Source organism: Triticum aestivum, chromosome 2A, assembly GCF_018294505.1.
Source record: "Triticum aestivum cultivar Chinese Spring chromosome 2A, IWGSC CS RefSeq v2.1, whole genome shotgun sequence".
In the NCBI taxonomy this organism is placed as follows: Eukaryota; Viridiplantae; Streptophyta; class Magnoliopsida; order Poales; family Poaceae; genus Triticum; species Triticum aestivum.
The window spans coordinates 114259320-114272629 of NC_057797.1; the positions used below are offsets into that span (position 1 = coordinate 114259320).

At 45.4% G+C, this 13310-nt stretch overlaps 1 protein-coding gene across 6 annotated transcripts; it reads left to right on the forward strand.

Annotated features, from left to right (window-relative positions):
- Positions 1-5772: 5772 nt before the first annotated feature.
- LOC123187877 (putative pentatricopeptide repeat-containing protein At3g23330) lies at positions 5773-10136 on the forward strand. Of its 6 annotated transcripts, none has more exons than XM_044599849.1 (4): positions 5773-8183; positions 8481-8528; positions 8963-9339; positions 9452-10136. In XM_044599849.1, the coding sequence occupies exon 1, from the start codon at positions 5930-5932 to the stop codon at positions 7862-7864; it is 1935 nt and encodes a 644-aa protein (XP_044455784.1). In that variant the 5' UTR covers positions 5773-5929; the 3' UTR covers positions 7865-8183; positions 8481-8528; positions 8963-9339; positions 9452-10136. The 6 variants fall into 6 exon arrangements, with proteins under 6 accessions (XP_044455784.1, XP_044455783.1, XP_044455781.1 ...); XM_044599848.1 differs by having other exon boundaries at positions 8975-9339; XM_044599846.1 differs by having other exon boundaries at positions 5773-8528.
- The last annotated feature ends 3174 nt before the right edge of the window (positions 10137-13310 follow it).

The following is a 13310-nucleotide window of genomic DNA, read 5'->3' on the forward strand; positions in this document are numbered from 1 at the left end:
CTCCGGTAAAATACCGATTTCACCCGGAACACTTCCGATATCCAAACATAGGCTTCCAATATATCAATCTTTATGTCTCGACCATTTCGAGATTCCTCGTCATGTCCGTGATCACATCCGGGACTCCAAACTAACTTCGGTACATCAAAATGCATAAACTCATAATAACTGTCATCGTAACGTTAAGCGTGCGGACCCTACGGTTCGAGAATAATGCAGACATGACTGAGACACATCTCCGGTCAATAACCAATAGCGGGACCTGGATGTCCATATTGGCTCCTACAAACGAAGATCTTTATCGGTCAGACCGCATAACAACATATGTTGTTCCCTTTGTCATCGGTATGTTACTTGCCTGAGATTCGATCGTCGGTATCCAATACCTAGTTCAATCTCGTTACCGGCAAGTCTCTTTACTCGTTCCGTAATACATCATCTCGCAACTAACTCATTGGCTGCAATGCTTGCAAGGCTTATGTGATGAGCATTACCGAGAGGGCCCAGAGATACCTCTCTGACAATCGGAGTGACAAATCCTAATCTCGAAATACGCCAACCCAACATCTACCTTTGGAGACACCTGTAGAGCTCCTTTATAATCACCCAGTTACTTTGTGACGTTTGGTAGCACACAAAGTGTTCCTCCGGTAAACGGGAGTTGCATAATCTCATAGTCATAGGAACATGTATAAGTCATGAAGAAAGCAATAGCAACATACTAAACGATCGGGTGCTAAGCTAATGAAATGGGTCATGTCAATCAGACCATTCAACTAATGATGTGACCTCATTAATCAAATAAAAACACCTTGTTCATGGTTAGGAAACATAACCATCTTTGATTAACGAGCTAGTCAAGTAGAGGCATACTAGTGACACTAAGTTTGTCTATGTATTCACACATGTATTATGTTTCCGGTTAATACAATTCTAGCATGAATAATAAACATTTATCATGATATAAGGAAATAAATAATAACTTTATTATTGCCTCTAGGGCATATTTCCTTCACTCTGATGGTGACCCTCTTCCTAATCCCACTCGCTATCGCCACCTCGTTGGCAGTCTTGTCTATCTTGCTGCTACGCGTCCTGACATCTCCTATCCTATCCACATTCTGAGTCAGTTTGTTTTCGCCCCCACCTCTGTCCACTATAGTCACCTCCTCCGTGTTCTACGATATCTTCGTGGCATGATCTCTCAGCGCCTTTTCTTTCCCCGCTCCAGCTCTCTTGAGCTCCAGGCCTACTCTGATGCTACCTGGGCCAGTGATCCCTCTGATCGACGATCGCTGTCTGCTTACTATGTCTTTCTTGGTGGCTCTCTTATTGCCTGGAAGACCAAGAAGCAGACTGCAGTTTCTCGCTCGAGTACAGAGGCTGAGTTGCGCGCCATGGCTATGTTGATGGCTGAGGTGATCTGGTTACGGTGGTTACTTGAGGACTTTGGTGTGTCTGCTACTACCTCAACTCCTCTACTGTCCGATAGTACCGGTGCTATCAGTATTGCGCGTGACCCGGTGAAGCATGAGCTCACCAAGCACATCGGTGTGGATGCCCACTTTGTGCGTGCTGCTGTGCAGGATCAGACTCTCGCTCTTCACTATGTGCCCTCTGAGTTATAGTTGGCTGACTTCTTCACGAAGGCACAGACTCGAGCGCATCATGGGTTTTTCCTCTCCAAACTCAGTGTTGTTGATCCACCATCAGTTTGAGGGGGGTGTTAGATGTATATAGTCCATTGTGTACATCTCCATTGTATAAGGGGCTTTTCTGCACTTTACCACATCTGTATATGTACTGGCCATTGGCGCTCAGTAAAGCTAAGTTGCTCATTCCTAACAGGGTCTTTGTCTCTAGAAACTACCAAATGTACCCTTTTCAGACCTAAAATATATCTACGTATGTATATTTTCGGATATATTTGCTTTTAAATTATTTAATGCACCGATGCTTTGGTTTCTGAACATACTATGCAGCTTTTTGTAATGCATGTTGCATAATATGTTGTACTTATTTCTTTATGTAATCATGCATGGTATGCACAGTCATCGTGTCAAGAGATTATCACAACAAAAAAAATTGTTGGGATGCCTATCACAACAATTTTTAATCTCCCACCACAATCATTTTGTTGCTACCACAACAAAACATTTTTCAGTTGCAATAGTCTATCACCATAGTAGTATTTTTTGGTGTGATAACCAATTGCTATGGAATAAACCAACGCATCATCTTATTATTGTAACAGTGCCATTTGGGGTGTATTGCTACGGGAAAAATGTTGTATTATCTCATCTCTGTTGTAGTGAGTATATTTGCAAATCCTTCGTTAACGGATTAGTAGTCTTTTTGCAATATCAACCTATTTTTCCTAATAATTCATTCTACACGACTAATAGTTTGAGAATGCTAAGGTGATGGCACTATAGAACTGTTTTTAATGCACTATGCAACAAATGAGTACCACCATCAGTTATTAAATGTCTAAAAGATTCAAACTTGAGTACTCCATTCCTTCCAGTTTGTTATGTCCATCTAAAAAACAGAAATTTCCTAATTGTAAGGCTTCTTGTCTTGGGGATAGGCAAATTTCGCTATGCCTACACTAAATTATGCCAAACTTTGATTCTCAAAGTGGAATTAAGCATTGCACTTTGGCTCATGCATGTAGCATCAATATGCTTTTGGCACTTTGTTAAATTCTTTTTAGTTGATGTGATTAGTAAGATGAGCCTAATAAATTGAAAATGAGTAACTATTATGATAAACTATTTAGTTCGAATATCATCTAACCATTTAGTGAGATAATCAACAATAGCTAAAATATGAGTATTCTATAGGAAGAAGGTAAATATATCACATAATCAAAATCCAATACATCAAATGGTTCAATAACTAACGAATAATTTAGCAGAATTTCTCGCCTAGTCTTTGACATTCATCACATGATTGAGTGAATTTATGAACATTTTAAATATAGTGTCATTCATAAAGACTAGAATGACACAACATTGCTTCCTGCTCAAACTCAGGTATAAGAATCTACTAGTACCATCGGCCATTTCTTATATAAATGAGAACCATCCCAAAATAAGTAAAGCGGGGTTGTATGTGCTTCCGCTCTTTCCCTTCCATGAATAAAATCTCTCGCTTTGCCCCCCCTCCCCCGTTTTGCATCTCCTCAGTTTCTTCCCACTCTTGCACCTCCTACTCTTGTGTGTGTCATTGCTCCATACCACATACAATACTTTGCCTCATTGTTGTTGATAGCCGTGGACTGGGTAGCTACCATTCAGGTGACCACTACCGCTGCCCTCCTTTCTCGGTCATCTGTGCATAGGGTTCTGTGTGGTTTGAGAAATGATGATATAGGGGGGAGGGGGTGACGACTTGCGGTAGCGGTGGTTGGCAGCGAAGATGTTGGGTGGTGAAGTCTACCAGGAAAGAGAAAGAAAATTAGCGAGGGGACACAAGAAAGGGAGGGGTAACAGGCGAGAGATAACACAGTTGCCTCTAGTCAACTGAGTCAATGTGTGAGATGGTAATTTTGCCGACCTGGCTGCACTGAGGAGAAACCAGAGTTGAAGAAAGTATATACGCAGAGACTCATATATACGCGCATCCCCCTGCCCCTATGTGCATCTCTGAGAGACTGAGCTGATATATCATCTTGAGATTGACAAAACCACCATATGCGCCTCGTAGTTGACAAGAACGTCTCCTCTCCTTAAATGCACATCGCCGAAAATCTTAAAATAAATTCAGAAATAAAACGAGCATCAGGATTTGAATCATGATGAGCTGTCCTCCTAACTATCCAACCACATATTAGTTTGCGATGGTTTTATAATTTTGAGGGGGCAATTTAGGATTTTTTTTCAAAATTGTGATGGTTTTTTAGCAAATTCAGAATCTATACGTCCTCACACAAGAAAATCAAAACTAGCACCCTGTCGGCCTCCAGTGGGCCGAAGAGGGGCTCTTCCGCCTGCGGTTGACCGAAGTGGGCTCTTCAGCCTCCCGTTGGCTGAAGAGTACCCCAACTGGACCGAAGAGTACTCTTTGGTCTACCGTTGGCCGAAGAGTGCTCTTTGGTCATCCGTAGGCCGAAGAGTATTCTTTGGGGCCCAAGGCCTAGCATGGGCAAAAGAGCGCAGCCATGCAGCTTCGGCCTCCTGTTAATGCGAAAAGTTGGGGCCCGAGGACTCTTCGGCCTACGGTTGACCAAAGAGTGCTCTTCGGCCTACGGTAGACCAAAGAGTCCTTTTCAACCCAGTTGGGGCACTCTTCGGCCAACTGGAGGCTGAAGAGCCCACTTCGGTCAACCGCAGGCCGAAGAGCCCCTCTTCGGCCAACTAGAGGCCGATGGGGTGCTACTTTTAATTTTAATGCGTGAGAACGTATAGATTCCGAATTTGCTATAAAAATCATCACAGTTTTGAAAAAAATCACAATTTAGACCAGCATCGAGTTTAGGGTTGAAAGTTTGAGTGGGTAGTATGGACGCTCCCAACACGGGGAGTGCATCCGTTGCGCCGTGCGGGCCGTGGTTTCACCCTGCCGCCGTTCTATCACGAGCGTGACGAGCCGGCAACCGGCCTCGTCGCGTGGACGCCCCAGCCAGAGTAAATTGCACAGAAGTACCACAATTGGGGCATTGGAAGCAGATTGGTACCAAGTTTGGTAATTTTTACATGTCAGTACCAAGTATGGGGCTATCCGTTACAAAAAGGTCTAAATCGCGTATAAACGCGTATTGACAGTGTATCTGACCGGCGGGGCCCACCTGTCGGGTGCCGACGTGGCATGTTTTTTTTTGCAGAAAGCCCCCTTTTTCACCGGCGCTACTATTCATCGTCTCCACACGCGGCGGCGCCGATCTAAATCGAGGGGAGGAGCCCCTCGAGCCCGAGCTCCTCTGCCTCCTGTAACCTCCGCCCCGCCCCGGCGTCCCGCTCGCCGTGCCTGCTTGCAGCCGACGCATGGGAGGCAGCCGGACTTGGCGCAACTCCGGCGACAGGGAGCGACGAAGGGTGCAGGAACCGATGGATCTATATGGCGACTCGTGCGGCGGAGGGCGGGAGGGATGGTGCTGGTCCTCTGTTCATACGGCAGAGAGGGAGGAAACAGGGAGGTGGCTAGGGGACCTAGTCGCCAGCGATGGCTGCTCCGGTGAGCTGCATGGGGTGGGGTCGACAAGACCCCCGGGCGGAGAAGGCTGGGAGGAGGAGCCTGGGCACGAGGAGACGACGCCGCGCTGGTGAGCGAGCTGGGGAGCTCGGGAGGAGGCGCGAGGGATCCTCGTGGCTGCTGCTCGCCGGCGATGGCTGGGGGCGGGGTCGATGAGACCCTCGGGCGGAGGCGGCTGGGAGGAGGATCCCAGGCATGAGGAGGCGGCGGCGCGCTGGTGAGCTCGGGAGGAGGCGCGAGGGGACCTTGTGGCTGCTGCTGCTCGCCGACGACGGCTGGAGCGACTGGTCTCCTCCCCTGCTTCTGCTGTTTTTCTGTCGGGGGTGGGGCGGGGGGGGAGGGGGTTTCTGAAAAAAAGTGCCCCGTCGGCAGCTGACAGGCGGGCCCCGCCGGTCAGATACACTGTCAATACGCGATTTAGACCTTTTTATAACGTATAGCCCCAGACTTGATAGACTTGATACTGACATGTAAAAATTACTAAACTTGGTACCAATCTGCTTCCAATGCCTCAATTGTGGTACTTCTGTGCAATTTACTCCCCCAGCCAACGTTGCATTCCCGGCGTACAAGGAGGAGAGACCCGTTCCGTGTCTGCTCCATTGAAACCAGAGCGCACCATCACTCCTGCGCCGCACACATCACTGCACCCCGAGGCCGAGGGCGCGGGCGCCACCGCTCGCCGACCAGCCCGAGCAGTTCGCCGACCCCGCCTCTCTTCTCACGGCTGCACATGCAGCCGCGGCCCCTGGCGGCGGTGGCGGTGGCCGCCACCGCGCCATTCCCGCCGTCATGGGCGCACCAGGTCCGCGCGGCGGCGACCCAGGGGGACTTCCACCACGCCATCGCCCTCTTCCTCCGGATGCGCGCCGCCGCCGCGCCCCGCTCCGCCGTCCCGGCCTCCCTCCCGGCCGCGCTCAAGTGCTGCTCCGCCCTCGGCCTCCCCGCCCTCGGCGCGTCCCTCCACGCACTCGCGCTCCGCTCCGGCGCCTTCGCCGACCGCTTCACCGCCAACGCGCTCCTCAACCTCTACTGCAAGCTCCCTGCGGCGCTGTGCCGCTCTCCCGGGGCGGAAGACGCGGCAGGGGAGTCGTTAGAGAACATGCGGAAGGTGTTCGACGAAATGCCGGAGAAGGACCCTGTGTCCTGGAACACGCTGGTGTTCGGGTATGCGGAGAAGGGGAGGCACCAAGAAGCTCTGGGAGTGCTCAGGGAGATGTGGGTAGATGGGTGCAAGCCCAACTCATTTACCTTGTCGAGTGTGCTGCCGATCTTCGCCAAGTGCTCCGACGTCAGGAGGGGAATGGAAGTGCATGGCTTTGCAACCAGGAACGGTTTTGTTGATGACGTGTTCGTTGGCAGCAGCTTGATCGATATGTACGCCAATTGCACTCGAACGGATTACTCGGTCAAGGTGTTCGACAATCTCCCATGCCGCGATGCAATCCTGTGGAACTCAATGCTTGCCGGGTGTGCACAGAATGGGTCTGTGGAGGAGGCTCTTCGAATATTTCGCCGGATGCTGCATTCCGGTATTAGACCTCTGCCTCGTACTTTCTCGAGCCTCATACCTGCCTGTGGAAATGTTGCTTCGTTGCTTCTCGGCAAGCAGCTGCATGCGTATGTGATCTTTGGAGGGTTTGACGGTAATATGTTTATATCTAGCTCACTGATTGACATGTATTGCAAATGTGGAAATGTGAGCATAGCTCGTCACATCTTTGATCGAATGCAGTCACCTGATACTGTATCCTGGACTGCGATGATCATGGGACATGCATTACATGGTCCAGCAAGAGAGGCTCTGTTGTTGTTTGACAGGATGGAGTTGGGAAATGTGAAACCTAATCATATCACATTTCTAGCCGTTTTAACTGCGTGCAGTCATGCTGGATTGGTGGATGAGGGCCGGAAGTATTTCAACAGAATGTCGGACCATTACGGCATTGTTCCCTCTCTTGAGCATTATGGAGCACTTGCAGATATTCTTGGCCGTGCAGGGGAGTTGGAAGAAGCCTACAATTTCATCTCTAAGATGCAAATAAAACCAACCGCAAGTGTCTGGTGCACGTTGTTGAGGGCTTGCAAGGTCCACAAAAACACCGTGTTAGCTGAAAAAGTTGCCAAGAAAATCTTTGAGCTTGAACCTAGGAGCATGGGCTCTCATGTAATTTTATCAAACACGTATTCCTGTTCCGGGAGATGGAATGAAGCAGCACACCTGCGGCGATCTATGAGAAAGAAGGGCATGAAGAAGGAACCAGCTTGCAGTTGGATTGAATTGAAGAACAAAAGGCATGTTTTTGTAGCTCATGATAAGTCTCATCCTTGGTATGAAAGGATTATTGATGCACTTAATGTTTTCTCAGAGCAGATGGCACGTCAAGGTTACGTTCCCAATACAGAGGATGTTTTCCAGGATCTTGAAGAAGAGCAGAAGAGTGGTGTGTTATGTGGTCACAGTGAAAAACTTGCTATGGTATTTGGTATTTTAAATACACCTCCTGGAACAACAGTTCGTGTGATGAAAAATCTTCGAATTTGTGTTGACTGCCACACGGTAACAAAATTTCTTTCAAAGATAGCTGAGAGAGAGATTGTTATGCGTGATGCAAACCGTTTCCACCATTTTAAGGATGGAAACTGTTCTTGCGGTGACTTTTGGTGATTGAACAACAGTTGGGGATCAACGTTATGTTCATGACATGATTTCCTATTGGAAATGCACCTGTACTGAGTATATCTTTTTAAGGATGGGGTTATTTCTGACATTTTTGTGAAGTGTCAGGGGTAAAACAAAGTGTGCTCATAATCACTAGAAATGGATCATGTTGTTCTTTGCATATGGAACCAGTCTTTACTGTTGAAGAGTAATGCAAGACTACATCACTAGTCTTTCTAAGTTTCTAGCATTCAAATGCCAAACTATAGCCACCTGAACATCAGCAGTTCATCACTGTATCTCTTGTCTGTTTTGACGTATTCAGGTATACTGGTCTTCAAAAACATACACTTCACTATAGTTGATATGATGATATTGTTAAGCTGCTACTTTATCATCTGATATGATTCAATTGATTGAATGTGTTGCCACATTTCCATGGTTGGATATTTCGTCAGATTATGCTTTTTATGTTCTTTTAACCTACCAATCAAGGCATATGTCATTGAAAAGGATGATACTTTAGGAAATGCTACTCAGATTAGTGAAATTGATGATTTGCGCCTTCTCAAAGAGAAAAGAAATTGATGATTTGCCAACCAGTTTCTTCTCTGATCTACAGAATGTGATTCTCGCATTTCCTGGAGTGCTATTTTTTGCCAAATAGCAGGTAAACTATGTTCCTCTTATCCAATCTGAGTTACCTACTTACCTTGCATAAAAAATAATTTTGGGAGTAATGTGGGCCTGAAGCAAGATTAATAACTATGCAAACCTTTGTATCCCCCTTGACATTTGTAAGTACTAAATGGTTCTGATACCTATTACCTCATTTACATTGTATTGGATGGAGCATTGACTTGCAACCATGTCAAACGACCGAGTGATTATCCTGGAACAAATTTTGCAGAATACAATGTCTTGTATGCTTTTTACTACTGCTTGGAACCTTGCTTCAGCAACTCATTTTTCCTGGCAATAGGTTGTTGCCGTCGTTACATATTCATCCTCCACTGTTTATCACAAATATTTCTAACTAATAAATCAATCTATTTTCCTAACTAATGCTGTTGCTAGTTCTTGCACTGACTTCTATGTTCAAAGCATCGATATCAGGTGTAGAATCTTGTATGAAGATTTTGGCACCAGTCGAATTAGAGACTAGTTGTACAGTCCTAGGAAATGCTCCAAGTACAGATCTTATGCAGATCAAACAATAGAAAATATGACGGAACAGTTGCTTCAGAAGATTCCAAAAGCCGGTCTCAAACGCTCCTGAAAACATTTTCAAGCATTCTTTATGGTTGCAACGTGGAGATTGAGATGAACAACCAGTTTGAGGAGTTTACAGCAGACGAGATCTCACGGGTGGTGTTCGGGAGTAACCATAGAGAGGCAGATGGAGTCCATCTTGCGCAGGAGGTCCAGTTTCTTGCCTTCTCCAGTATATTCAACGTTTTTAGACATGTCCCGGGATTCAGGTGCGTATACGCAACTTATCAGTTTTCGGAATCCTGTTAATTTGTCAGTTCAAAATAACAAACATAGGCCCAAGTAAGTAATCAATGTGTGCGTGTTTGTGAAATTAATCAGATGTCTTCCAACAAAAAACTACTTTGAGGCTCCAGAAGCTCCAGAAAGAGGTGAAGAGAGCATCCTGGCCAATATTTTCCAAAGGAAAGCGATATTCAGGATTTTATTTATCTGAGAATGACGGGAAAATTCCACCCGCTTGCTATATTACTCGACGGACCGGGCAGTCTTACATACATTTACCAGTAGATTGATACATTTAAATATCACCAAATCTATCCTTTTAGGATTACATTTGGACATTGCTTCCATGAAATCATTTTCTTGTAGAGCACTGAAACTATCCAATTGTATCTTGAGCTGAAGCACTAAAACGAATCAAGCGTACACTCTTCCCTTTTCCTTCTTCGCGGACTTACTTTCTCTTGGTTAAGGATGTGAAAGACCACCGACGCAGCATGCACAAAGGGCGACACATCACTCTCAATGGCATTCAAGATAATCCTTCCTGCCATTCAATCTTCTGTCCGGGAGCTGCAAGGATTGTTGAAATGGGGTGCTGTTAGCCAGTGTGTGCAAGTGCGTCAGATTCACTAGGAGCATGATCTGGCTGAGAGTGGATAGAAAGTTGGGAATCTTTCCCTCTTTTTTACGTCTGTATAGGACACATCTAGATGTTATGTCACATCTAAGCTGGTCTATTTTTTTATCCTAGTTTTTTTTTCTTGTTGCTGCATTATATATTTGTGAGAGCTTAGATGTGATATTGTTAAAAAGCATCTAGATGTGAATTAGACAAACTTTTTTTTATCCCTATGGGTTTTCGTTGATCCAAGCTTCCTATGTTCGTACGAAAGGAAAGGATCAAGGTTGCTTTTGTGGAGTGCGCAGCTATTTGCTTAGTATATCTTAATTTGGCCAAGCCTGGTTGTTCTTAAGTGAAATAAATGACTTCTTTAATAGAACTACTCCCTCTATAAAAAAATATAAGAGCAAGTGATCTAAACGCTACCCGTAAAAAAAATGATCTAAACACTCTTATGTTTTTTTATGGAGGAAGTACATTGTGCTATTTACCTAGGACAAGTCTAGCAAGCGGCCGGCTTAAAATAGAAAATTTTGGTCCCTTAATTTATAAAGAGTAATAATTTGTTCTCTCTAATTGATATAAGGAAAACAATTCTAATCCATATATTAGAAAAAGTATCATGTAAACGGAAAAGTATTAGAAAGAGTCAATTACACCACAAGTGTTTGAACTTGGCAAGAAAAAATAGTTTGGTACTAAAACTTGCGGCATACATTGAATCGGTGACAAAACTTGGCTTGGACGCACATCTACGGTGCTAACTGTTGGAAATATTAGCACTTTTCTGATTAGACTAATCCACGAGTAAACGGTAAACATGGCAAATACGGTATGCATCTCATATTGATACCTAAGCATACTAACATGTACAATACATAGAATCGAACCATCTGACCAGAACATATACGGCTAGCATAAGTACGAGTAAGTCCCTCCGGTTGGCCAAGCCAACGCGGCGGCGGAAGCAGCAGCCCCGACGTCGCCCGTGGCCTTCTTCTTGGCGGTGGCGTCTTCAACCATGGTATTGATGCAGGGGAAGTAGTGAAAGCAGAGGAGGACGAAGACAGGGACGGATTGGGAGCAGTCGTGTCGAGACGCTCCCCAAAAACCTTATTGTCGATCTTCCGGACAAGATCTCGAACGGCCGAACGGCAGGGTTCCGGAGGCACCTGCTCAAAGTGAGGAAGTCGTGGGCCTGGGCGGAGGCCCACGACCGAGTCACCGCGACGGAGGAGGAGGAACGCATGTGTACCACTCCTCTTCACAGGCTCCCAATGGCAAGTGGTAGAGCAGTCTTTATAAAGGGGTCTCAATTTTTCTCAACTAACAAGGTGGTACTAAACTTCCCACCACCTGCCATATACCTATATGGGCCTCAATATTAATCAGGAATCATTGTTCATATGGGTCTAAAGGCCATCTATGCAGGGCCGGTCCTGAGATTTTGGGGGCTCGGGCAAGACTAAAACCTGGGACCCTTAATGTAGACATAATAGCGATAAAAATTAATCTGCATATGTATGAAATATTGCCAATAACACCTACATGCATCCAAAATTAGTATATATATCAAATAATTTACACATATTACCTAAAAATGTCCTAACCCATCATGTGCTGATGATCTCTGATTCGTGCTAATGGTAGACATGAAGATCTTATAGTTGAAGCAAAAGACTGTCAACCTTTGGAATAAACTCCTACTAATGCTAGACTTGAAGATCTTACAATGGAAGCAAAAATCTTTGTCGACATCTTTTGAATAAAGTAGTCATTTTTATCATGTTCCTCCCCATTTCTTAATTTCCTATGATAATGACCATATGAAAAACATCTTCCTGCATCATGTAGATGGTATGGCATTTTCTGTCCTCTCTCATAGACCCTTTCTCAAGTAAGATGTTTCTTGTATTTTTATCAAGATTATCCTAATTGTTTCATAAATATCAGTAGCATAAACTGGTTGTTCATGATCACTAGTTGACTGTACATGTACATCCAATGAATTACCTACATACTCAGAGGTCAGAGCACCCTGCGTTATTATCGTTGCTGTTGGTGTCGATATTTTCTTCTCACTGATCAAATTCTTAATTGCCATTAGTTGGTTGCCCTTCCTCTATGGAATGCCAACTCTCTTAGAAAAAATTATGAATATTTCCACTCTGTGATTGTACTAATTCATCCACAACTTTCTTATGGATGACAGGATATATAAGACACAATGTTGAAAATAAATAAATAAATTGCATCAATTGACAATTGTTGACAGTGCCGATGTGTCGGCTATTCATCTAATAGACTAGGAACCTCAATATGAATAGAAGATATACCTCAGATGGTCGAATCGTTGACGGACGGAGAGCAAGGCAGGGCTCCGACGGCCCCATGGAGGCAGGAGATTGAAATCGGCGGTTGATCTGAATTAGTGAGGAAATTTTGTTTTAGAAGGAAAGGGCCGCTGAGAAATTGGGAATCGCTGCGTGAACTGCGTGCGAGATGGAAGAAGGGATCAATCTGTTCCTTTTTTATCGACATGCACGAACTAATCAAGGAAAGAATCGGAAAGGATCAATCAGTTCCTTTTTTTAACGTGCACGTAGTAACTAGGAATGAACGAATCGATCGCTGGCTCCCTTCCTAGCGGCAAATATGTTGGACCATCGTGCTGCGCCCAGCCGTCTAGTCCACAAATTTTTTTTGATGACTGGAAATATGTTGGACCATAGCTAACATGTGTATATCTGGGGAGGGCCCCTCGATCTTGGGGGCCCGGGGCGGCCGCCCCTCCCCCCCCCCCCCCCTCCCTCAGGGCCGGCCCTGCATCTATGATTCAACACTAACCATGGTTGTGTATGTATAGAGTGCTGATGTGACGCGCTAGCATGGCACAGGGCCCACCCGTCAATGTCCGGGAGGCAGGGACGAAGGACATGTGACCTGGGTTTTTTACGAGAATCCCCCCCCCCCCCTCCCCTAATTTTTTCCTCACGAGAAAGCCCCTTGAATTTTTTTTCTTAAAAAATGAAACGCCACCATTGGGCCCCACCCGCCAGGATCCATAACAGGGAGGAAATTAATATGCAGAATCTTGCGACGCGCCGACCTGCAGGACTCTGGCCGGCCGGGCTAGCAAACAGACCAAGTACCATTTGATGTTCAATTTTTTTTAAGTACATTTGATGTTCAATTTTTTTTTAAAATCTATTGGCACTTTATTGCATAACTGGAAAAGTTACATCCTTCGTTACATGCGGTAATAAAAAACCTGAAGGCTCATCCTCCCAGGAGAACTCTAACTGCATATCATACGCATGCCTAGCTACAAAG